This window comes from Aegilops tauschii, chromosome 5, assembly GCF_002575655.3.
Source record: "Aegilops tauschii subsp. strangulata cultivar AL8/78 chromosome 5, Aet v6.0, whole genome shotgun sequence".
NCBI classification, from domain to species: domain Eukaryota; kingdom Viridiplantae; phylum Streptophyta; class Magnoliopsida; order Poales; family Poaceae; genus Aegilops; species Aegilops tauschii.
The window spans coordinates 568,613,952-568,641,659 of record NC_053039.3 but is presented as its reverse complement, the minus strand read 5'-3'; the positions used below and the strand labels follow the sequence as shown (position 1 = coordinate 568,641,659).

General features: G+C 41.0%; 1 protein-coding gene across 2 annotated transcripts in view; it reads right to left on the bottom strand.

The window, feature by feature from the left end:
* LOC109770508 (uncharacterized) overlaps positions 1-26,526 on the bottom strand; it is a 32,022-nt gene extending 5,496 nt beyond the window's left edge. Inside the window, exons 1-14 of one of the 2 annotated variants that reach the window (XM_045229373.2) lie at positions 26,330-26,526; positions 25,717-25,845; positions 24,815-25,079; positions 24,492-24,723; positions 24,235-24,385; positions 23,913-24,137; positions 23,317-23,793; positions 23,158-23,178; positions 23,013-23,077; positions 15,028-15,082; positions 4,269-4,655; positions 3,595-3,726; positions 3,326-3,489; positions 2,356-3,239 (exon numbers count right to left, since the gene is read on the bottom strand). In XM_045229373.2, the coding sequence (XP_045085308.1) occupies positions 3,200-3,239; positions 3,326-3,489; positions 3,595-3,726; positions 4,269-4,655; positions 15,028-15,082; positions 23,013-23,077; positions 23,158-23,178; positions 23,317-23,793; positions 23,913-24,137; positions 24,235-24,385; positions 24,492-24,723; positions 24,815-25,079; positions 25,717-25,833 (2,331 nt within the window). In that variant the 5' untranslated portion in view covers positions 25,834-25,845; positions 26,330-26,526 and the 3' untranslated portion in view covers positions 2,356-3,199. Of the gene's footprint in view, positions 1-2,355; positions 3,240-3,325; positions 3,490-3,594; positions 3,727-4,268; positions 4,656-15,027; positions 15,083-23,012; positions 23,078-23,157; positions 23,179-23,316; positions 23,794-23,912; positions 24,138-24,234; positions 24,386-24,491; positions 24,724-24,814; positions 25,080-25,716; positions 25,846-26,329 lie in introns of those variants that run through there. The other variant, XM_020329211.4, reaches the window with a different exon arrangement.
* Positions 26,527-27,708: the final 1,182 nt, after the last annotated feature.

Sequence of the window (27,708 nt, the reverse complement as noted above, 5' to 3'; positions counted from 1 at the left end):
GGAAGAGTTTGACGCTCTTGAGTGGAATCGTACCTAGACATTGGTTCCCCGGCCTCCTCCGCCAACATCATCAGCGGCAAGTGGGTCTTTCGTCATAAGACCCACTCGGATGGCACACTTTAGCGCTATAAGGCTCGTTGGGTGGTCCGTGGGGTTCGACAGCGTGCTGGCGTTGACTTCACTGAGAGGTTTGCACCGGTTGCCAAACCGGGCACGATCCGCACCGTCCTTCAGCTGGCGATCTCCCGTGGCTTGCCAGTTCATCAGATGGATGTCCCCAACGCCTTTCTTCATGGCCACCTTGAGGAGCAGGTTTACTGTGAGCAACCCTCTGGTTTCATCGACGACTCTCATCCTGGCCATGTGTGCTTGTTGTCTCGGTCTCTCTATGGCCTCAAGCAAGCACATCGCGCCTGGTACCAGGGCATCGCCGGTTTTCTTCAGACACTTGGCTTCTGTGTCACCCGCTTGGATGCCTCGTTGTTTTTCTATCACTGCGGTGACATGACTGCTTACTTGCTGCTCTATGTCGATGACATATCCTGACGGCCTCCTCCGCAGCCCTCATTCAGCAGATCACTCACCGGCTGCGTGACGAGTTTGCCATCAAGGATTTGGGTGCTCTCCATTATTTCCTTGGCATTGAGGTCGTTCGGCGACCCGGCGGCTTCTTTCTTCATCAACAAAAGTACGCGCATGAGCTACTTGAGCGTGCCGACATGCTCAACTGTCATCCTGTCGCTACTCCTGTTGAGACGAAGGCCAAGGTTTCTGCTCTCGAGGGCTCGCCCGCGTCGGATGCTCCATTCTACCGGTCCATCGTTGGTGCTCTCCAATGTCTGACACTCACTCGACTAGATCTGTAGTATGCTGTCCAGCAGGTGTGTCTCCAGATGCACGCCCCTCGTGACTCTGATTGGACCCTCGTAAAACAGATTCTCCGATACACCCATGGCACGATGTTCCTTGGGCTCACTCTCATGGCGTCCACCTCTCTAGATATGGTGGCCTATTTCTGATGCTGATGGGGCTGGTTACTGCGTCTACTTTTGGTTATTGCGTCTACCTCGGTACCTTCCTCGTCTCGTGGTCGTCCAAGCGACAACCCATAGTTTGGCACTCCAGCGCGGAGGCCGAGTACCGAGCAGTGGCTAACGCAGTTGCTGAGTGCACCTTGCTACGACAGCTACTCCAGGAGTTGCATCGCGACGTCTCACAAGCCACGGTTGTCTACTGTGACAACGTCTCTACGGTGTATCTTTCCGCCAACCCCGTTCATCATTGCTGGACGAAGCACATCGAGCTGGACATACATTTTGTGCGCGAATAGGTAGACCTTGGACGCATTCGGGTTCTCCATGTTCGGACTGCACAACAGTTAGCCGTTGTGATTACTAAGGGACTGCCTACTTCCACCTTCGAGGAGTTTCATTCCAGTCTCTGTGTCTCTGGCAATGCGTTGAATATATTGTGCATGTATATTATGTCGTAGGCTCACCTCCTAGTTTTCTTGTATAGTTGAGGTTGTGGCCCCCAACTTGTACATCATATATACGTGCCCAGTGCATCAATCAATGCAATTGTGTTGCACGGCCTAAACCTTGTCTTCCACACGTATTATGGCAATAAATTGTGGTATTTTTTGGTCAATACTAAAAAGTGGGAAATAGTTTGTCCTTGGGAAAGTCATGTGAAAGACAAAAGAGTACAACAAAAGAAGAAGACCAAAGAGTCCATGAGGGACACCTTAAGCATGTGCTAATTGGATGAAAAAAACATTTCTATCAAGCGAGGCATAGAGTTTGCCGTCGAGGGTTACACGTGTTAGATATAAACCATAGATTCAACCGTAGAGATGATCATAATTCATTGTATCCCTGATTTATTGAATGTTGGTTGAATAATATCATTTGTATTAATTAACTTGTTTTGAGACTATGTACTTGAATAATTTTCTATGTTGGTCCATAGTCAAATTCATGTGGGGACACATCTGGATAATAGATTATTATGGCTTTGCTATTGGGGGCTATACCCTACACCCCCCCCCCCCCCCCCCCCCCACCCTCCCACTCTAGCTTCCATCTGTTCTAGTTTTTAGATCCGTGTAGCATTTTGTAGGTTTGCACTTGATTAGTCTTTCATTTTTCTAATTTCACAGAGTGAGACTAGTTCATTACCACCTGACACCCTTGTACTGCACACTACACTTAAAGTCGACTAGTCATGCATGGTGCCCATGATGAGTAGTAACAAAATTAAATGTTTATACCCTATACACACACATCCATTTCTGGGACCAGCAGACCCGACCCTCGCGTCGTCTCCCCAGGGACGCTAGGGGCGAACGCTCGCGCCGCCAGAGACCCTCGCGCTGATGCTTCCCCATCCGCCACTGCCGCCGGGATCTGGATGCGGCGGTGATCTCCTGGTGCGGCTGGAGCGTGCCGGGAGGGAGTTGTGCGCATCAGCAAGGGCGGCACCCCTGGTCGTGCGGCGGCCGCGCTACCCTCCATGACCCGCAGGATCCAAGATCTCCGGCGATGGTGGGCATGGCGGCGGCCGCGAATCTGGATCCCACCCATAATTAATAAAATGGCTGCATACATCGCCTAGATACAGAGGCCGGGGGTATATCCTCCTTTTCTAAAAGAAACCTTTTCTTAAAAAAAAAGAAAACATCCATGTATGGGAAATCATTTTTTTAGTTCACGGGGCATTTTGTTAGGGAATCTTTTTCTTACTCACCAACAAACATTTTTAAATATTATAGACACTTCTGATTCAGTACACCCCTAAATACATCAATAGTCAAGATTGGTTCTCTTCTTAGAAGCTGAATCGCATCTTCTCTGCCCATCTGAATTTTATTATTGCATCTTCTTTCGTTTATAACTTGTTTTATTTCATCTTCTTTTGTACTCTATAAATATCATATAGCTGATTATATCAGTATATTCACAATATGATGTTGTGTTGACCAGCAAAAGGGTCCAGAATGGAAACTAAGGCACTCTAAGTGCGAGCATGTGTTTCATGTAAGCAACTGGCCTTCGGTGTTTTGAATGAAGAAGGGCGTGGCGAACCAGGCGACGGGCGCGTGTGCCCCCGGTCCGGCCGATCGTCAGCAGGCCGGCGGGCGTTTCTGGGCCCTCGTGGATGGATCCACCGACAACGATGAGGAGGACGACGGGTCATCCTACCCTTGTTCCATATAGTCCAAAGTAAAGCGCATACTCCTATCCGAATCCAAAGTTTTAAAAAGCCAAAGTTACTTGATTCTTTTTTTAATTAAAAGTTACTTAACCTTAGGAGAAGGATTTACCTGTAGGTAGTGGGGTCACGGAAAGAAACAGCATAGTCCGCTGAAACGGTAACCAGAGTCGGATGGTCTGGGAGGAAATGGACCACACCAACAGTGCAGCCACATACGGTATGTTGTAGTCCCTTAAGTTGTCGGACACATTTCTTTGCTTCTAGGTTCCAGATCTGATAATTTTAAATATAAAGCTTTATAAAAATATATATGATTTGCAGTACTAAACTATTGTGATGCCGTGTAAACAATATAAATATGAGTAATGTTGTACATACTCGTGCAGTTCCATCGACGGATCCAGTAATCATATACTGGCAATTACCACTTGGAGGAAAAAAATCAACACAGACTTGTTGTGATTTACTGCTCAATGTGGCCAAAGAATCACCAGAAGTAATGCTCCAGACCTGTGTGGATGCCAAGATTCAATTAAGCCGATGTATTGCGATGATCGATCAGTTTCTTTCCAATCATCAAATAGCTATCTTTTCTGTAGTTTTTACTTCATCTTTTTGCTTTTTGGCACGATCTATGGGGTTATATGAGTATTTTTTGCCCACGGGGGACAATAAAACAATATTACATGGGTGTAATTTTCAACCTTCGTGAAGTGTTGTGTATCACCGGTTTTCCTTATTCATAGACCTGGGGTGTTTTCCGCAAAAGAAAAGGATACACATACAGACTATTTTAAGCGCGAGCATAGAATGCTTATAATATGCCTCTAGTAATGCTATATACAATATTTAGGAAAACAGTGTATAAAATTTAGTAATTTTGAAATGATTTTTTTACCATCCAAGTCACTAATTTACTATTTCCCTCCGTTCGGAGATAATTGACTTGGTTTTAGTTAAAAAATTACTATATTTGTATACTATGTTACTAAACTCACGCTTATATTAACAGTGTATGATCGCAAGGGAATCCAAACTACGGGTAAATTTACCTTTGCGGTGCAATCCTTTGAAACACTGCCAAAAGTGTTGGTTTCCCACGGGTTGAACATGACTTGCTGCACATTGTCTGAGTGTTCACTGAATGTTCGAACGCACGTCCAGTCATTCTCCCAGTCCCAAAGCTTGATCAAGCAGTCGGCAGATGCTGACAGCACAAATGGCTGGCTTGGGTGAATAGCCAGTGATTCGACCCAACTAGAGTGAGCTTTAAAAGCCGTGAGCTCGTCCATTGTCATACACGTAAACACCTGGATGTATCCGTTGCCACCACCAGTGACAAACCATTGCCTTCGTGGGATGAATTTTATTGAAAGAATCCAGTGTGAATCATGAACTCGTCCTGACTCTTTTGTGGCTCTCATTGATATTACTCTTTCCTGTACAGAAAAGAAAATCTCTAGTCAATACATGGACATGGTACTCCATCTCTTCAAAAAGCGGTTTTGCTATTTGATGCCCAATCTTTTTTGTTTTAGTCAACAAGCATGGTGGTCCACGCAAAAAATGTGCCGGGAGCATCCTCAGTTTGTTATATTGTTGAGAGTAATGAAGTTGTAATAATTTAGTTATAGATATCTAATATAAGTTGTTCCAATATGTATGACTCATGAAAGCAATTGTAAAGTAACTACTTTTCATTATAGCGACATTTCGGCTCCCAGGCCCTAGGAAGCGCAGAATTTACAAAAGTCAAAAATGCTATTTAAAGAAAAAACTGTTTTTTCATATGGACACATATAGATGTCCTTTATGTATCTATTAAATTTCACTAAAAAATAAACTAACTTGTAGGCCACAGAAAGGAAGACAAAATTCCGGTTCAAAAAAAGAAAAACAAAGAAGCCCATTTTGATACATGCATTTGTTTTTTGTATAGAACACACATAAATACATATATTAATATAAATTTGCACACAAATACTACACATTTATATGTATAAGTACAAATGTTTTCAGAAATTTTCTGGGTATAAAAACTCATGTTTTTCACATTTTTTTAAAGGGCTACCTAGAGCTTGAGCTTCGAACGCTCTTCATAGCATAAGCGAATAAAAATTCATTTAGTTTTCTCACTTAAGTACAAATAAAAATGTAATGTGGTATCTTCATAAATGTTACGTTGTGTTCATTAGCAAAATCTCTAAAATGTTATATTTCCCCTTAATTTCCTATTAACTTAGTATTTTAATACCTACTAAAATTGTGACGATATGAAAGCATTTATAGAGAGATATCTGTATTTTTTTTTGTAGACTCCAATCAATATATAGAAAAAAAAATCGTGGTGCTCAAAATTTGTATTTTTCCCCAAAGGAAAAAGAAAGATATTCTTCGAAAAACTTTGCTTTGTAGACTAGAAGCATAAAAAATGAATTAGGACATGAAACATAAAGAAGTCGAGCCATACAAAACTCTTATGCTTCGTGAATTTTATCTTCTATGTTTCTCTTTTGAGCCTCCTAAATACTTTTCTTCTATATTAATCTTGTTTTGCTTGGCTGTTTGATTGGGGGCAAACTCTATTGTTAACAGGTTTTCTGTGTGCAATATATTTGGTTGTTGGTTTGGCAGATCTGATGTGTTTCTAGGTCGCACCTTGCTATTGTAGATAGATGTCCCAGATTAGCTCCACCTGCGCCTATTGCCGGCAAGGCCGAGTACCCAAGTCCCTATTCAACTACTCTCTTCCCATTCTTTGTGTGGTTTGTGTGTGAGGATTTAGCTTTTTTTACAGAAGGTCAGGTGCGAGTTCATTGAGCTAGATCCTACTCGTTGTTGGACTACAATCTCGGAGGCTGGGACTCTCTGTTTCCTATATGTAGCACTCTAATTTTTTGGTGAACTGGCAATTTTTCACAAAATAATTCAATAGGTTGAAACATGTGCAAAAGTAAGAAGTTCGGCTGGGTTTCCACAAATTTGAATTTGATTTTTGACCCCTTCTGGTTGTTATATTTGTACAACATACAAATATCACTTTTTATTTTCTGAAACTTTTGCGAGGGTAAAGAACATCCATGTATGCATGCATTTTTATACTTTTTTGGCTGCTAGGATTATGTGAAAATATTTTCGCGCACCAGGAGCACTAGTAAGATATTTATGTGGCATGGTGTATAAAGAGTTGTTATAATATGAGCTTTTAAAGTGGATTTTTGTTATTTTCATTAATTCTTATTCCATATTTTATATTATTATATTTTCCTCATACGATTTGAATGGTACTTCTGATAAGGTTGTATGGTACTTTTCACTCACTCCCCGCTTGAAGCGTCTGTACACAAACAAGAAGCACACAAAGCTTATGCGTTAGCACAACAAACGAAGAACAAAACTGATGAAGTGTTAGACACCATGCAGATGATCGCCAGTTGAAAACACTCTACTACCAATACCCATATTTCATAGGAGATTATAGGAATGTCAGGTTGGGTTATAGCATCGATGGCTTGAATCCTTTTGGCAACCAAAGTAGCATGAAGAACACCTGGCTTGTGGTTTTATGCATCTACAACTTCCCATCGTGGGTCTGCATGAAGCGGAAGTACTTACACATGATTATGCTAACTCAAGTGCCAACCCAGTGGAGCAACGACCTTAACATATATCTGCAGCTATTTAAGGAGGAGCTAGACATATTATGGGCTGATGAAGGGGTCGAGACATGAGGCACTTTAACAGGAGAATATTTCCCTCTGAGAGGTGTGCTACTGATGGCCGTGCAAAATTATCCGACATATGGGTATCAATCCGGCGTTTCCCACAAAAACTAGGCATGTTTTAGGTGTATGGATGACACACATTATCTCTATCAGAAGGCATCTCATAAAACTATGTACATGGGGCATCAGGATGGTTGGAAAAAATGAAGAATTGTTCGACAAGACAAAAGAAAAGTGAGAGAATCCACGTAAGAGGAGAGGACATGGAATCAAAGACATGTCGCACAGCTGGAAAGAGTGCCCTGAAACTGGAAAGAAGCAAAAGAGAATCGAGCCTCTCTTGAAATTATGGAAACCGTGAAGTACATTTTGGGACATGGACTATGACAAGTTTGTCTCCACGCTTCAGTGTATCAGTGTCATGCATATGACGAAGAATGTTACTGAGAGTTTGTTTGGTACCCTGCTGAACATACCAAAAGAGATAAAAGATACCAGAGCTCAGGAAAAGACTTGGAAGGCCTCAAAATTAGGGATGACTTGTTGGCTGATGTGGACAACAGCATCGTTGGCAAGGTACATAAAACGGTGTAAAAACTCCCCTCTGCTTGCTACAGTCTGTCTCTTGCGGAGCTTGATAAAATATCCGAACGCTTCAAAGGTGTCTGAGATAGTTCCGGGGACTCATCAAACATACATAGATATGAAAATATATCCAGGTTGAAGTCGCGTGACTGTCAAGTGATGATCACAAAGATACTTCTGGTTGTAATTAGAGGGATAATGAATCCGCATGTTTGACAGACAATTCTTGACCTCTATAACTTTGCGTTGTCATCTAGAATAAACCTGTCATACTATGTGAGCTTGAGATATAGTTCCCGCCCTCAGTCTTTGACATCATGGTACATCTACTGATCCATGTTATCAGGGGCATTACACACCTAGGCCCGGTGTTCCTGTAAAATATGTTCTCATATGAAAGATTAAATGGGATTCTCGAGCGATACATTCATAATAGGTCCCATCCGGACAAAATCATTGTTTAGGGTTTTCTGACCATATAGGTAATCTTATTTTGCATGGACTACATGGAAGTCGATGAACCTATAGGTTTGGCCAAGAATAAGCACATTGGCGGGCTTCAAAGCATAGGTCACAAGGTCAAGAAGAAGAATTTTCATGTGAATTCTTAGACCTTCCCAAATGAGAGGCCGTCTTCATTAGATCGCACACAGTAGCATTACAACACATTCATGTGGCCACCTCATATGCGAGAATAACATGACATAATTGAGAAGAAAATATAGACTCCTTGGGAAAAACAAGTCCGACGATCAATTCATGAAAGAGCACAACAGAGAGTTTGCCGCTTGGTTCAAGGTGTACATGCAAGCTAATCAATTTCCAGATAGTAATGACAAATCATCAACATTGTTACCCTTGGCGGCGGGAACCAACATGAGTGTCCAGACATACCAATCACATTAACAGATACACAGTATATACGAAGGGTAGAGACAAGGCTGAAAGTGTACCGGAACTCAGGGTTTATGAATGACGCTTTTACGGGCCAGGTAAAGCATAGGCACTAAAGCAGGATTGAAGAAATTGGGAACTTGAGTATGTGGTGGTGGCGTTATTCTGCATGTTCATTGTCAGATGGGCAAAGAAAATACATCACGAAGACTACACTACCATGCTTATACCACCATCAAAGGAGTTAGTGAAGGTGCAAGTAGTTGGCGACCTAAATAAGTCATGGGTAATGGTGGGTGATGTGTCCCGATGCCTCTACATAACCGACCCAATTAGCCTTATCCATGTGGTCTACCGGAGAGGCAAGCGGAGTATTTCCGGAATGGACGAAGTCATTGATGAGGAGGACTCTGTCCAATTGAACGACCCAATGGAAGAACAAATGAACAAGAATGTCCCCTGAAGGAAAAGAACTACATTATCTAATGACGGCATTTTACCCTTGAAAATACGGAGCCACACAAAGATAATAGTGCATAACATGAAGAGGATCAAACAAACCATTTTGAAGGTTGTCCATGAGTGACATGTATTGATTAATTTGGTCTTCCTTTGTATTGAAGACTAATTTAATTATGTACTATGAGGTTATATGTCTTTTTAATGCACATTAACGACTACTATGTACTTGAGTATTATGTTGAGTTCGGTTAAGTCTTGCAACTATGGCATCATGACCATGGTTAAGTCTTAAATCTTTGCCACACCATACAGAGGTGATAACATGACACCATGCCAAGTTTCATCATTTTTAGACTTAGTTTACATCTTTTTCAAATCATACTAATTTACAACCACTAAATATACCTAAAAATTATTGAATGTAATAAATATAGAAAACTGACCCAAAAAGGTGCCAAATGACTAAATGGAACTTAAAATGTGTAGATTCAACATACAAATTTTTTTAAGGCCAAGTTATAAAAAAGAGTTCGCCTTCAAACCTCACACACTCCCTCTGAAACTCTGATATTCACCTAGAGACTCGTCCATTTCTAAGAGAGGTACATCACAAGTTTTCCATAACCCTCTCAAAATTTTACCACAACATATAGAGGTTATACCGCGACACCATGCTATGTTTCATCCTTTTCAGACTACATTTACATGTTTTTCAAATTATATAAAATTTATAGACACTAAATTGCTAGAAATTCATTTGATGCATTAAATATAGATAATTAGCCCAAATCAGTTCCAAAATTCAACATGAAACTTCTACTAGTCTACCTTCAACTCAAGACAAAATTGGACCATAACTCTAAACATAAATTGATATGGCTTCAAAAAAACACAACTAAAAAAATGGTGGTGGGTGCTAGATACACCCGCCATTAATGGTTATGACAGTCGTGCGCACGAGAAACCACCCTCCACTTTTAATTACCGAGCAGTGGCGGGCTTGGATAGCGCCCACCATTGCTAACTCATCCCCCCCCCCCCCCCCCCCGCCCAAATCAAAAGCAGTACATAGTAAAATTTTGGTGCCTGATCCATTCATCTTCCCACTCCACATGGGCCACACGCACACATGCCCCACTTCCACCGAGCTCTACCTTTGACACGCGCCCAAGTTCACAGTCGCCGCCGTAGCTCGGCCAGGCCTCCACCGGCCCTGCCCCAAGCTCCACCGTCTGGTCCAAAATCCACCTGCGCCTAGGCTACCCAAGCTCCGCTGCCCAGCCCGGCTAGTCGGCTCCCCTCCACAATGCCTCACCCTGATCTCGACCGGCCTCTTCTCACCTGAGATCCATTGATGACCCCGAGCATCCACAGCCGCTGGCTCATATTCCTCTATGATCCCGACATCAGCTACAAACCATATCGGTGAGCTCCTTCTCCTCCTCCTATTTAGCATGGATACAAATTGGTATGATTTGTGTGGCGATGGTGGTCATCTGACCATCTTGCATATATATTTGGTTGTTTGGTGCTGGCATGAAGCAACATTTGGCTACTCGTGCATTTCTCGTCTTCTTTTTCAGGGAATAGAAATAAGTTCCAAGGTTTTGATCAAATGTTGATTCATTTCCATTCCATTGAATTTCTAGCACTCAATATGTCAGTTTTTTAGCAAAGGTCTTGACAAAAATTTTCAGGAACTTTTTAATCAATTACATAATCAGTTATTATACACCCCATTATTATTATTATTATTATTATTTATTTGGTCTAAGATGGTTAGAGACAACCCCCCACACACACATCTTCCGAGCAGGCATGGACGATTGATCAGTCGATGCCTTCATGTCAGGAAGATCCTCGGAATAGGTCATGCACATCAAGATATGATGACGTTGATGCCAAAGATTATTCGAGCGGTGCGGAAGAAGAAGCATAAGATGAGGGACAGGAGTGTGGCGAGGCGACAATTGTTGTCAAGAGGGCCATGGAAGCCTAGGTCATGGAACAAGGTGCTTATCACTACATACGCAATAACTCGACTTAATAAGGTTGGGAAACCTGTTAATCTATCCGTGAAACCTGCCACATCAACCTAAGTCCATAAGGGGCCGTAAAAACAAGCACGAGGCACGCGTGACCTACTATTAGTGAACATGAAAGATAGTTTGAAGTTCGGCAAGCACATAGGCCCCACACAGAAAGATATGCCTGATCATGTTCACCACGTCCTCGAGTCCAAGGAAATACCATGCAAACAGACTTTAAAATAAGAAAGAGGATTCGATACGGTTATCAAACCCCAATATCCTTTGACTACCGATGAAGATTAGGATGAATTCATTGCTTACCAAAAGACCAATGAATACGAGATGACCGAAATCAAGGGGATAGCTGTCGTCCAAAATGCATCGGAACCACACACCTGGCAACTGTGGTTACGAAGGGAAGGAGCTGGTCTGGAAAGTGAAGGACGCCGAGTTTGCTTCACAAGGTAAACCCATGCCCTTCGATGATCGTTGAGACAACCACAAAGAATTATTTTAGGTCCCTCTTGATCTATGATGAAAAGACTATACTCTACTACTTCAAAGACTCAAAGGTGGACAAGGTGTCCAAAAGAGCGGTAGTTAGCCACTAGAACCTGTTTCAATCCTATATTTTTACTGAGTATATACATATATTTATAAATGTTACGAGTTCATATTGCAGCTACAGATTACCTAGAGCCTAGAAAGCTCGCAGGATTCAATAGATGGCAATAGGTGGGTAGTCGACCCAATTCATTTGGCCCTTCAAAGGAAGAGAGACATGACTAGAGGTCCTATGTTGGGCGATGTCCTTGCTCTCTGGGATGAAATTCTATCCCTCCATGAAGAAGCTGACTAAAGAGGAAAAGAAAAAGAAGGATGGTGAGAAACTCAATGACTTAGTCTAGGCAATGTTTCGACAACTATACCATATATAAAATAATCGCATAGATTAAAGCTAGTCTTGAAGGGACAATGAGGTTGACAAATTAATGGTGGTACCTAGTTGGCGGTGCCGTAGAGGAAGGTGACACAGATGCTGCCACCCATTGCTCCCACGAATAGTACCATCCCCTCAGTATCTAATGTAAAGGGCCAGAAACAACTTCCATGCACTCTCCTCACCCTAGTGGGCAACAAGATGAAGGAGGTTGCAAATGGTCGAGTCCTTCCAAGGAACGTCATGCACAACTATGAGTTACAAACAAGCATGACGAGGGTCTGCTTGCTTAGGGTGATCCCGAAATATGAGCGGTTGATTCTACCTCAAAACATTTATGAAGAGGATGAGGATCCACGTGCTCTTGAAGATTGCACTATGGGTTACCTCAAGTGGTCGGCGGTGGATATTAGCTTTGGCAAGTCCTCCCCAAACATAACATCAACTCCAAACATTGTCGGTCTAGGAGGGTCTTCACGACTATCGGCTACGAATGTGCCGGTTAACATTCATCAAGATTCCCACATCCTGATTATGACAAACATGCCCTTTTGTCGAGAACATACTAGTTAATGAGGATATTCCGCCAGCCAATCCCGATACACAATCTTGCAAGAAAGACAAGATTACTCCAAAACACTTTCAATAATGTGTCCAAATCTGCGATGTCATGTATGATCGCCTCCTTTGAACCGGTAAAACAAAGGACACGACGGAGGAATGTGTAAGTGAATAGTAAGGAAAAGGTTGTCAACACCGATAAAAATGAAAAAGCACCGCCTCATAACGGCTCGACAAGGAAGTCATTGGCATACGAACAATGTGCTAACCCGCCAAGATTACTACATGTCTATATCCTAGGTCCATAAATGTAATTGCATCATGTGTATGGTGACTTCAGGATTGAGACGAAGATTCTACATGACAACATCATGGTTCGGAGCCAGCCAATCGTAAGTCAGGTTCCATCGTTAACCGAATACATTACATGGCGAACGTTCCAACGGGTTACGGTTTCTATGAAGAGTGTTCCATGTGGACAAAATACTTGTGGATATCCAAGAAATCTTCTATCTGTTCAGCTTCTATAAACTCAAAATTTTCCTGATTAGGCTAATGGGCGCTTTTCAAGCCAGAGGGGCCATGCGCATGAATGTTATAAATGTCACGATATCCGACCCTTTTCTCATGAATAGTGAGAACATTCTCGATGAGACTACTAATAAGTCCATGAAGGATTGCCTTCTGTGTTTCAACATAAAAGAACAAAGGCTACTACTCGTGGCCTTCCAAACCAAGTAAGCGCTTGTCTTGTTTATGCATTCGTAGTTTTTTTACTTTATATATGTTTTGACATAACGAACTTCTAAACTTGGTCATATTCATGGTATTTTCACATGTTTGCGCAGGGACCACTAGATTCTGGTAGTTCTATAACCACAAAGGTCCAATTATTACTTCATGGATTCCACGAAGAGCCCAAATTAATAAATATTGGTCGCTACAGGCAAACTTTCTGGATGGTTGTCTATTTAGTTGGAATTTGAGCGAAGTGATCATCCCGAGGAGGAACTACAGAAATGGTAAGATATGCTTCAAGAACAGCACTCAATTGTGTCGCAAGCAGTAACCGGAGCTTAGTCTGAGATGTGGCTTTTATGTTTGCCTTCACATCGAAGACTTCCTGCAGTTGGTCAAACCGTTCAAGAAGCAAGAAGACGTCGTCAAATGGGGACAATACCTACAATTCACGCTGCTTGAAGCGGGCATAGTGTCCGAACATATCCAGAGCTTGTTCGTATATGTCAAAAACAAGGAGGGCATCTTGTCAACCTGGTTCTTTCGTAACAACGCCGGCGAAGATGAGTCAAACGAACGAAAGAGGCATGCTTGATGTGTGTGTAGAGGAGAGCAGAACCAGCAAGGCAAGCGGTCTACCAAGATATTACATGACTACACACTTCCCGATTGTATTATTTATGTAGACAAACACTTAATTTGTTGACTATGTATTGTCTGTTACTCGTTTATTGTTCACTTATCTTTTATTGTTATAAGTTACTCTCGTTAGTTTTATGTGATGTGGTCCTATTTATTGATAGTAACTTGCATCACATTTGTTGTGGCATCGTGTTGCTTGCGTCCTGGAGACTGTACCAGAGTAGGGAGGGAAAAAGTGCCTGCCTCTAGTACCAATCCTTATCAGTAGCTGGTAAATAAACACATCCACCACTGGTACCCAGCCTAACCAGTGGCGGGTGAATACGGGCGCCCATCACAGGTAGCAAAATTACCAGTAGCAGGCGTGATGCCACTGGTAGGCCTTTTTCGCCTGCCACTGCTAACCTGTTTTGCAGTACTGTTATTAGAGTTATGCCCATATCTGGACCAAATTATACTATTTGTAGTGTATCTTTCGCAAATTTTGGTTCGATATAATCAAATTATGTTGTTCATTTTGCTGGACAAATATGTGCATTATGTGCTTCTACGAACAATAATACTATAAAGGCACACACACACACACACACACACACACACACACACACACACACACACACACACACACACACACACACACACACACACACTTCTAGTTGTTCATTTTCCTGTACTAATATGTGCATTATGTGCTTTGTACGAACTGCAATACTGTATAGGTATACTTCTAGTTGAAATATCTATATATTTATGCATACGAGAGTTATGAACTGCAAGAATTATTTAATCATGTAAAAATGAAAGAAAAAGAAAAAGAAGAACATACGTGCAGGCAACTACATGGAAGAATCATGCAAAAAATATAACGCTACAAAGAAGGAAAAACCACTGAAGGAAACTCGACCAACAACACGTACGGATATTCTTTTCGCATCGAACAAAGAAAAAGAAGAATGGACAAATAAAACTGGAACAAGAACCACACGACTGCAATTGGTCGCACTTGATGGGCTGGACACAAAAAATTAAACATAAAGAAGCAATAAAACCATATACAGCCTTTGCCGCAAATAAAAAAACCATATACAGCCTAGAAAAATATGTTTGTGAAGCAGGCTTTAAAATCTTGTTGCTAGACCTTATTCCACACAAAATGTTGAATATCCAATTGGCAGTTTTATCTCTCCTTTGTTGTTTGAATGAAAAAATGAATGCCAGTTAGAAACGTATGTACCTGGGTCTCGTAGTTCCAAATGGACACGTATCCATTACAATGACCTCCCAAAATCCTGTGTGACATAGAAGGATAGTTCAGCACTAAAACCATAACTCAACTTTTAACAACGGTAGTGTCACTACTCCGAAATTTTAATCTAGTACCGATTAACTACCATGTATTTTTTTCCGGGTAACTACCATATACATTAAAAGGCATTTGATCCTGAGTGTGTATGAAACATAATGAATAAACTCTGTTACATATCTGATATCATATTTTTAAGTATGAAAAAAATGAATTTTTTATGGAAAAATGAAGTTTTGGGAAATTACGCGTCGTGAGCTTGGCAATTACTTTCAGCAAGCATGAAAATTGCAGATACGTTTAGTATTTTTGCTAGGATTTATCATGCTTGATGAAGAAAATTGCCATGCTCGGGACATATGCCATAAAGAAAGTTTAATTTACCATGCTTAAAAAGCCAACCTGAAATTTTTAACATTTCCTTTAAACTTCCCTCCTCGGAACATAGCCACATTAGGATATGATCCTACTATACCCCATCCATTCCAAAATATAAGATGTATTAATTTTTTACATAAAACATCTCTATCTTTGATAAAGTTTATTGAGAAAAGGACTACACTAACTGCAAAACGGTTGGCAGGTAGGGGTAGATCTAAATGATCTCTTTTCCCACTAATTACATTCATAGATGCATTAGAATGATTCTCTCTCCCTTGTAATTACAAGAATGCATGTACAATAATAACTCTCTCCTCTCATGTGCACCTCTTTCTCTTATTATATCCATGCATGCATACACTAGAGTACAAAAACTGATGTTTTGAAGCTTAAACCGCCGGTCAGATTCAAAAGATGTTTTCAAATAAAAATCATGGAGCGAGACCTTTAAAACTAGATCCTACGTTTATGTTCTAGCGATTTTTTGGGTCAAATTTTACCAGGCCTAGATTTTTGTAAGTTATCACACATGTGGTACATAAGTTACCATGTTGTTTGTACAGAAATTACTGGGGTATAAAAGTGGTTCCTCCAACCTTCTATCCACATGCACATGCATGCATGCACTATAGAACAAAAGATGATGTCATCATATATTCTCCCTAATTTGAAATTCAAAATGTTTTCTAGCTCAAACCATTGGTCTGGTTTAAAATCCGTTAACACATAAAAATTTCATTGCGATGAGATCTTAGAAACTAGATCCCATGATGGTATGTTCCGACGACTTTTTCTCGTGTAGAAGTTTACCACACTTGGGCTAAGTACGTTAGGACGCTTACGGTGTGTACATTACCATGTTGCTTGCACAAAAATTATCGGGGGTATGTTTTCAAAATCTTTTTCCCTTGATCGAAGTTACAGTGTTTGTGTATAAGTTATCATCCGTGCAGTGTGTATCTTACCCTGCCATTTATACATATATTACGAGGGTATGTGTTCAACTACATTTTTCTCTAGTCAAAAATGTTACAGCGGTGTTTGTGCATGTGTTATCAGGTCAGCGGTGCATATTTGACCATGTTATTTACACAAAAACTACCGTGAGTATATTTTCAACATCTGTTTTCCTAGTCAAAATTTACCATGGTGTTTTGTGCGTAACTTGTTAGTTAGGTTGTCCGTAAATTATCATACTATTTACACAGAAGTTATGGAGATATGTTTTCAATAACTATTTCCCATTCAAAAATTATCATGGTGTTTGTACATGTCTAATCAGCTCTGTGCAGCGTAATTGATCATGCTATTTACAAAAAACCCAGCGTGGGTATATTTTTCAACAACTGTTTTCCCTGGTCAAAGTTAACACGATATTTGTGCCCAATTTGTTAGGTTTGTTGTGCGTATATTAGCACACCATTTATACAACAGTTAGCAGGGGTACGTTTTCAACAACTTCTTTTCCCAGGTCAAAAGTTACCAAGGTGTTTATACGTAGTTTATCAGCTCTGCGGTGCGTAAATTATCATACCTAGTTGGGTGACTCATGCATTTGCGTGCCTAGATTTACTATGTATTGCTATGTTCTCTATTGCAAACTACCCTTGGATTTATATTTTGATGCTATATTATTATCGAAATAGTTGAGAATAAAAAAAGAAATCGTAAAATCCTATGCAACCTTTGGTATTTGATGGAGTGTGCATTTTGTTGTTGACACTGATATTTTATTATCTAACAACAACAATGCAAGAACGATGGGATGGAGATCCACATCAATCCATTCAAAATCATCGATTTTATAATAATGTTTTGACTTTTTTTTACTTTACTCCTGGTCATTTCTATTTATGTTTGCTACTACACTCTCTCCATTCTGGTTTATAGGGATCAATTCAAAAATCTCACCAACCAAGGTAGATGGTGAGTGGTGGAATGATTTTTTTAGTTTGCAAAAGTACTCAATTAATGCACTTGTTTTTCTTGAAAATTGTGTTTACCAATGCATTAATTCCAATACATGCATGTGTGCCCAATAAATGACCAAGAAGCTTTACATGCATTGGTGTGTTTTATCTTAATTTTTCATGCAGAGATTTAAATGTACCTTCAAATCTGAACATGTGATGGAAAGTAATAAAAATGAGACTTATAAAACAGAAAAACTGAAATCTTACGATGAGCCCCGTAAACCGGAAGGGAGACAGTAGCCTTTAGACGAATTTTCCTCATAATTAAATCTTAATATTGATGATGCATATCTTTTTTTGTTCTTGTCCCGCATTGAGCTCATTTCTTATCAATTTTAAAGGAAATACTGAATTTAAATATTGACTGATTATACTATACTTTATGTTATATTTGTACATGCACCATTACTTCTAGATGCTTCAAGGCATGATGTCTTACTCGAATTGCCTTATAGACATACCCAACAATGTAATTATCAGATGAAGTTCTTAGATAACACTTAGTATCATCCTAATATTCCCTTTATTGTCATGCATGTTTTTTATGGGGATTGATTTATCTATTTTTAACATAACTCAAACAACTTGCTACATAGTTCACATGATATGTTGCTTTCAACTTCTTCTCTTGCAGACAAAATGCAGTTTTGCTTCCTTAACTTGCTTTATGTTCACATGATATGTTTTATACGCAGTTTTACACATGTGTAGCTGGTTGGCATCGAACACCGATTTTTCTTGCATGATGATTTATACCAATGAAAGTGATCTCTACCTATTTACACGTATCTACCATATTTAGTGTAAGTACTAACTTTTAGCTTCTGGATAGAACCCGTCAAGTACAAACTCATTTGATCTTTGCATTGGATTTCTTGGAAAGCTCTCGCATCGCCAAAAGTTCAGGGGGGAATGGGTTTTCGTGACATGGGGTTGTTCAACCTAGCACTCCTTGGGAAGCATGGGTGGAGGCTTATGGTTATCCCAGATTCATTATGCGCCCGGGTGTTGAAGGGTCGACACTTTCTAGATTCAGATTTTTTGCACGCTACAGTGCCGAAGTCAGCCTCTCCAGTTTGGCGGGCAATTGTGGCGGGACGCGAGGCTCTTCAGGCGGGTCTGCTCATGCGTGTTGGTAATGGAAGATCTATCTCTATTTGGGAGGATAAGTGGATTCCAGGTACCATTAGCATGTCTCCTATGTCCATTATTACTCCCACTACTTTACATACTGTCAATGAACTCATTGATGAAGAAAATTGGACATGGAAGACGGATCTTGTTCGACAAAATTTTCTCGCTCAGGATGCAGAAACTATCTTGAATATACCATTGCGTACCGGAGGTGGGGATGATTTCTTTGCTTGGGCTTTTGAAAACTTGGGTGTGTACACTGTCAAGTCGGCGTACCGTGCTCTCATGAATCAGAAAGAGCGTAAAGCTCTAGAGGAAGGGACGGCTACCGGTGCCCCAAAATCTGAACAACAGATGTGGACATCTCTGTGGAAGCTCAAAGTTGTGCCTAAGGTCAGAGTTTTTTGGTGGAGAGTTCTTCGCGGGATCCTCCCTGACGAAGCAACCCTTAAGCACAAACATATCAAACCTACAAGCCTATGCAATGTATGCTTGGCCAAAGAGGAGGATCTTATGCTGCACTGGTGACTTGCTCCCATGCACGCAGATTCTGGGATGAAGCGCAAACATGGTTCGACCTTCGACTTCCACGCCTACATCCAGCAACATGGGCGCGCGACATCCTATGCGATGATCATTTTTCGGATCATGTGAGAGGACAGATTGTGTCGGTGATGTGGGCTATCTGGCATTCGCGGAATCGTTGGACTCATGAGAAGGAGCACGTGGATCCAGTGTACTATACTCGACGCATTCGAGAGGACTTGGCCTTGCTCGACATCCCAAAAAAGCAAGCTACACTGTTGCCAGGTCATGGTTGGCGACCTCCAGAAGCAGGGTTTGTCAAGATAAATGTTGACCGTGCAATCAACTCCGAAGCAGGACTAGCTGGAGTGGGTGGTGTAGCTCGCTCTGCCACGGCGCTGCTTGCTTCCTGGTGTAAACCGCACATCGGTGTTACGGATCCTCTCATTGCTGAGGCCTTGTCACTACGAGATGGAGCCCTATTTGCTCGTCTACGAGGCTACTCACATGTTATATTGGAATCCGACTGCCTGGAGATTGTGAATATCTGGAACACTCGTCACGGCTCTCGTTCGGTCGTGGCTCCGTTACTAGTAGAGATTGGAGAGCATGCTTTGTCTTTTGACTCTTTTGTAATTCAGCATGTAAACAGGTCTGCTAATCTCCCGGCCCATCTTTGTGCAAGGCACGCCAGCACACTGAGGATGACCGAGAATTGGTTCGACTCTGCACCTTCGTTCCTGATCAATAGCCTTATGGCGGATGATCCTAGGAGCGTTTTTGTTTGAATAAAGCTCTCACAATTCCCCGCAAAAAAAAGTACAAACTCATTTGGTGTTTATATGCTGTACTCCCGCAGTCCTTTCACCCAAAATATGGAGCGCATACTACTTGATATGTTGCTGACCTCACTTACGCACGCAGTCTAGCCCTACTTGTTGGATTCAAGTACAATAAACTGCACAACTTGGCTGGAAAAAAGTAGTATTCTTTATTTTCTTTTTGATATCTCAGCTCAAAAAATAAATCGTGGCAAAGTCTGCAACCTTGTGTACTGATAGTATTTTGGGCAATAGTCTAGCAAAATTCCTGTATTGCCCTTTCTAAAGAACCCGCCTATATTGCCGATGTCAATTTTCTTTCTTCCTTCGTGTTCCTTGAAATCTCTATCTCGTGTGCTGCGTACTGCTGGACTTTTTTTTGCTAAGTGTGTACTGCCTAGACTTGTGATATATAGTACTCGTATATATAAGTGTTGTATTATTCGTTTGCATGCATGTTATCACAACACGGGAAAGGGACCACTTCAATTCATGGATGCATCTATCCTTCTCCTAAATACGTACATGCTTGTACACCAGCACACGTCTTCGGTCTTCTTTTTACGAAATGTTGCATCTTTTTGGCTCATCAGAGCCTTGCAACTCTAGGTAATCGAAAGTATTCGTATGCATCTCCTTAATGTACATGCTTATACACATGTTCGGTATTGTTTTTCCGAAAGAAAACACTGCATCCTTTTGTCACGTACAACTCTAGTAATCTGGGCCATTCGCTAGCTATTACTTACCTAATCTAAATTGTTCCTTTTCTATCGTTTTAATAATATAATAGATATTTACATAGAGTTTACAGGGGTATGTTCCAACAACTATTTCCCTGGGAGAAAATTACCATGCTGTTCTGCACGTATGTTATCAAATATACGTGGATAAAATTATCATGTTATATACATAGAAGTTACAGGGATATGTTCCAATACAATTTTTCTCTGGTCAAATTTGGTGTAGATACAAAAGTCTCAGTTTTGTATACATGTGTTAGTTTCCCTCAATTAAAAATTTATTATTCCATCTAATGAACACAAAATATAAAGTTGGGTTAGTTGGTTAATGGGTGTCACCACATGAATAGCAGCATTTTTGCTGACAGGAAAGTAAAGAGGCTTCAAATTTCTAGCTTCCATGTGCTAGACATGCATTATAGTTGGATTTGTTGGCTACTTTATTGGGTATTTGAAGCTACCATAGGGTCGTGGGTTTCATCCCACCATCATTTTATTAATTTTCTCGGCCTAACAGTTTGATCATTCATCTATTGAAAACAATGGTTCCCCTCAAATCAGCACTAATTTCTCTCGGCCCAACAGCTTGATCAACACTAATGGTTGTAAGATGTGGTGCTTAATGGGCCTCAACTAATGCAGCAAAAAAAGTCCTGGATTCAATTCCTTTAGCATCATTGTATACAATAACAAATTAGTATAATTATATCCACCATCAAGTATACATTTTATATTGTTTATTTCGTATTATAGATGTTCATATTTTTCACCTTAAACTTGGTCAAACACAGGAATATTTTACTTGTGAAAAAAATTATTGCACCTTATATTTTAGAAAGGAGGGGGTATTAGAATTTGTGAGTTAGACGTTAGCTGTGACAACCATGATTGCAGGAAGAGTGAATTTCATCAGAACCAAATTCTGGAGAGGATATAGCATGTCTGGGCAGTTGATTGCAGAAAGAAAAAAAAAGTTCCTTCAAATCACGTTAAGTGGGATCTGCATCTCAGGTTTTTCTTCCCTTATGCTGCATTCGGTATTGCATGGATTAACATAATCCTGTTTTCCAAACAAATATTTCTCTATTAATAGGATTTAACAGAAATAAATAGTTTTCTCAAATTAACAGCCTCGAAAATTGTGGATATGTTCAAGAAATTTCAAAAGATGGGTTTCATTCTTGCCTACTTCAATTTTTTGGTTTTTTCAAATGTACACATAATGGAGTTTTCAAAATTGACACTATCAAATTTATAGTTTGATACTAGTTTTTGGGACCAGTAAAATTTCGTCATCCCAACTTCAGCACCAACTAAAAATACATATAGCTAAAATTGTTAAGTGGGCGAGAAGTAATAAAATATAATAAATTGAAAACATTCAATTAATTTTTCTTTGAACAAAATATTCTAAAAAATTGTAGGTAGTGTCACTTTTTAGACCATATCAAAATAAAAGGATATAAATTGACTAGAAGAAGTGTATATCATATAAAATTGTTGAATACAAGAAGAAGTAGAACAATAAAGGGAAAAGGCTAGCGATAATTGTTGATCATGTTTTATATGAAGGATATATTTGTTTTCAAGTTAGTTAAAGTAACTCCCACTTCAATACGCGTGGGGACTAAGGTGCAGCTCTCTCCTCTGTTTTCTTCACCATCGGCTTCATCTACTCCACCTATAGAGGGCACCGGCACGTTGTTGCTGCCGACATCACTCCCCAAACCACTGAGACGCAGCGGTCGTCACCCCATCAGTGCTCATGGTGTGACAGCCACTTGATGAGGACTTGATGACCAGGGCCAAGCGTACGACAACATCTCGCATCCTCGGCATCGAAGGTTATTCATGGATGTATGTGATGGCTCCGTACTTAGTATAGCCTGCAAAGGCTGGAGAATACAGACCTTTTTATGATGGCATCTACCCAACTGGAGCATATACGACGAGAGAGATTTTCTCCCTTCATGGATGGTATGTAATCTCTGGATAGGATCTATCCCATCTTTATTTTTTGGTTGTGCTGGACGTGTTGGCTGTACGCATCGTGCTATGAAGAGGAGAACATTCCTTCATTGTGGTTATATCATTTTGATATATCAATTGAATGAAATGTTCTTTATCAAAGAAAAGTACCAAATGCAGACTAAGGCCTTGCCTAATGGTGGAAAGTGGTCGATGCTTTCCCACCCATTCAGGTTCAAGGCATGGTACTTGTAATTTAAATTTGTTACAACAATTATACTGTAGGGGCCTTTCTTACAGTCTTTCTGTCAAAAACTGATGTACGAAATGAAAGTAAATAAGTGAAACTGAGTTAAAACCGAGTCACTCACCAAGGCTCCGTTGGATGCACGTCCATTGATAATGTTTCCCGAAACTCATCCCTGCAGTATATGATCTGAAGAACACAATTGGTTAGAAGCATTTAGCACAAGTAAAATATATGCAAAATGCAAGCAACATATAAGTTTATTACACCTTTATTCGTGGTCGGATAGGCTGCTTGGTAACGAGCACACACCATTCGCCATGCCAAAAACAAAGTATGAGAACGAGGAAGAATATCACATAAAATCAATACTAGCATACGTTAAGTTCAAGTTAGTTGCTTAGCCTAAAGGAACTATAATAACTAACCTCGGAGATTACAGTCTTGCCTGCTGGACCACAAATGGCCATCAATCTTACCGCGTGCCCTGGACCTTGTCTAGACATGTAGTCATCTATGTCCCCTATGTCCTGGGGAACTACACAACTCTCTAGAATCAAGGAAAGGGCATCCATGTTCGTCGGCGGATGTTGTTGCATTTCCATTGTTAGAACATAGGTGCAAGTGGACCTTGGCGGGAGAACGCCTTGGAATTGCGACAGTCCATCCAGATAAATCTCTGGTGTTTTTGGGACACATCTAAATGCGACATGCTGGTCACCTAAGTTGTTAGTTAGGCGCAGTGGACACGAGATCAACTTGTTTGGCTCAAACAGGAAGTCGAGCTGGCAGGGGTGGATATCCAGTAACCCACCCTCTATATTTGGAGATGCATGCAGACACCCACTCTCTATTTTTGGAGATGCATCCAGTAAGCCACTCCCAGTAGGCATGTCAGGGCTTATCTACATGTAAGAAGAAATCACAAATCAAATAAAAATGTTAATCTTGGTAGAAAATAAGAATAGAAAGCAGGCAAAGTGCATGCATAGTAAACACCGAATTGTGCCCTTAGTTATCACACCTGGTCCAAGGATGACCCTGCATCAATACTTAATGCATGTTGTAACTGAATCAACATCTCAGTCTCATCCAGCTTGTTGACAATATACCCTATATCCGGCCTTTTTTGCCGATCGGCCTCGACACAGCTTAAAGCTATTTCAATGCATGTCTTCACTTGTTCCAAATATGATTGCACCATGTTTAATGATGTGGAATGAAACCTACTCCTCCAGTTTTTATTCACCTATTTTTTTTAAATGTAGAGTGTTAGAAAAGTTGAAGTACAATTTGTGAACGATGTGCAGTAATTGATCTCAATAAAGAAAAGATTTTTTTATTACAAGCTCACTAAATTGATGGGAAAGCATTTCAGCACTTCTGGAGTAGCCCTTAGGTCCTGTCATTATCTTTATGATTACAACACCTAAGCTGAATATGTCAAACTTATTTGAGATCACACCCCTCTCTATGTATTCTGGCGGTAAGTACCCCCTGCATAATACACCATATATTTTATTGATATCATTCATAATTGATACAAATATAATTTCATATCATATGAGCGGAAATTTTAGCACGCAATAAGATTTAATCTTACAATGTCCCCATAGAAGTTTTTGTAACCTGTGTTTGTTCTTCTCCGAAGAAGAACCTGGACAAGCCAAAATCTGCGATTTTCGGTGTCATATCCTCATCCAATAATACATTAGCTGGTTTCAAATCCAGATGATAAATAGGAGATTCCAATTCCTCGTGAAGGTATTTCAAACCCTTGCATATCCCCCTGATTATTGCATAGCGTGTGTTCCAGCCATGCCCACTACACTCATCTGTAGTAACAAAAGGATGACTATTCTGGAAATGCAAATTTTGAAATGATTCATCAGGATACTAACTAAAACAAAAGGAGAATCATCATACCAGAAAGATACTTGTCAAGGCTTCCTTTCTGCATGTACTCAAAGCAGAGCACCCTACGTATATCTTCAGCAAAAATATTTCTTCCATTGTAGTCTACATATCGTTTCTGAATTTCATAGCAATAGCCAACTAAATGCACGATGTTTTGGTGTCGAAGCTTTACAAGGTTGTCAAACTCATTCTGAAATTGTTGATCACTGTCTTCGAGTCCCGGCAACGGATGAAGCAGCTTCACTGCAATCTTTTCCCCATCTTTAAGAACGCCCTGGAAACATTTAATACATATTACAAAAAATATTTTCCTAATATTTGATGACCCATATCTTATACTTTCTGCATCACAATATATATGCATCTGCGTTTTGCATGCAATAAACTTATCAACTTTTACTGAGTTAGAAGAAAATAATAATAACATATGCAAGACAGACTATCATAAAAAATGTATTTTATAATATATAGCAGTGTGGTTTTGCAAATGTTGGTACATTTTTTTGTTAACTTGGTCAAACCTAAATGAACATATGTGTTGTGAAACAGATGGAGTACTAGTATAATTCGTTGTATGTATTAAAGAAACGTTTTTTTATGCCCTTGCCATTAGTGAGGGCTGAAAGTATGAGAATGCCATCAGGGGACGTGCTCATAATTGTTCCCTCACCACTGGTAGTACCAAGGAATTGAGAATCCCCTGAAAAAAACATCATAAAGCAAGATGGGTATGCCAGTTAAACATCCTTATTGTTGTAGCCCATAAACTTGCGCAGCATGGTAATTAAAATATTAGCAACATTCCTCCCAGTACTGCTTCTCGTCGTTTGAGCCACATAATAATAACTCACAGACCTTGAGGCAAATCAAAATATGAATACAGAAAGCTATACACAGATCTGTAATCATACCATGTAAACTTTTCCAAACCCACCGCTTCCAAGTTTCCGTTCTTCAGAGAAACCATCTGTTATTTCTTCCAATAAATGGAACGACAGATCTCTTGGCTCCACACTCACAAGATCCATTTAACCTTTCTCCTGGTAGAACAAAAACAGCAGAACCGTTGTACGATAGACTAAAGATGTGGCTATATTTTACTGGTACAATAAGTGGCATACAAATTAATGAGCAACCATGGTCAGAGAGAGAGAGAGAGCGAGATAGAGAGAGACTCCGGTTAGCTAATGGAGATATGGTGATTTCTGCTGATTTATAAAATTTAACTGCAGATCTGCCAATAAACAGAGATGTATACAATAATATATATAAGGAACAGGTTAGCAGACTAGCTCGGAGGAGGGCAGTGGGAGTCATAAGTCTGAAGATGAAAATAAGATATAAAGCACAACAAGATACAAACAGGTGAAGAATAGGATCAAACAACCACATCCCTAGCTGAAAGTCTAGTCGGATTACCACCAGAACCGCAAATCGATGCACAGCGTACGTAGCTAAGAGAACACCTCCGACCCGAATCACCAAACAGCGGCCGGAAAAAATTAAGGAGGACAACTCACGTACCGTCCTTCCGGCGCCGCGGTGGGAGCGAGATCTGCGCGGGCGGCTGCACTGACCTTGCAAGTAGGACGAACAACGGCGGTCTTTGGCTAAAAAAGGGTCAAAGTTTCTAGGTGGCGATCACATGATGGAGCCGGAACAAATTACACAGTTAACTAGATTAAGTGTACTTTATTAATTGCACGGCAGCCAAGGTGAGCCCATGTGATCTGTCCCGACAAATTATATCGAGATGAGGCAAGTGGCGCACTCCACCCACCGGTCCTGTCCTTCCTCGCTCCTGCGTTGATCCATATGTGATCGTTACTCACTACGACGTAGGTCAGGAAACGTTTAGTTACTGGATCTATCCGATGGGAGATGGTAGCACGGGCTATTTTCAACCGGTTTGGATGGCGGTCATGTAATAGAATAGGCAATTAGTTTTTCTATATTTCTTTTGCTAGCCGGTTGTGGCTTTACTTTTACCCTTCTGCTCTTTGCGAGCTTTTCTGGTTCGTTCGTTTGAGACTTCAAGATCTGTGTTGAACTTATTTACTTTTTAATAAATGTGGCTATATGCGTTGCTCTGATGCAGAGGCCCGGGATCTCCCCCTTTTCCAAACAAAAAATCTGGACACAAGCCGAGGCCAGCCGAGTTCGATCCGAGTCACGCTTAGCTCGCCATTTTGGGAGAGGTCTCGGCTCGGCCCGCAGCTGCCAAAGAGCCCTATTTGAGAGGCTGGGCTTGCATAGACCCATGCTCGGTCCAACATGAATTGCTTGCTAGCCCAGCCGCCAGAACATTACAATGCGCTGCAAAGAAGACGAAATCGGGTAGCCAGGAAGCGGCAGCGGGCCATGGCGAAGACTACCCCCTCCTTCACTTTCGAGGAAGCTCTCTCTTACCGGTCACCTTCACCTGTGTCTTAAAATAGGCTTTCGCCCTGCTATATTAATATAGCAAACCACCCGATATACCATAGAGTCCAACATTGGGGCAAACAGCACAATCATGCCTAAGAAAAAAAAATGGCAAAAGCACCGGCTCAACGAAAGCTGTAGTATCCTGCAACCGATGCGCCCTCCGAAGAATTCCATCACACTCCCATGCCCCCCCAAATCGCCGCGAACCAAGCAACACCTTTAAGAAGGAGTGCGACGATGACGACGCTGCCCGGCCCTGAGCCCCCCCCCCCCCCCCCCCCCGCGCCCTCGCCCGAAATCAGGGGGCCCCCATTTTATGTATGCGTGCCATGTATATTACTAGTCGATTTGGCCCAGCGCACAACCCAAACGGGAGGTGGGCAGGCGGCAAGACGCACAGACCTCTGATGACGCATAGATTAGATCGTGTCCGGCGTTTGATCTCCTGAAATCGTGGCAGCAGTCGTCCATCGCCG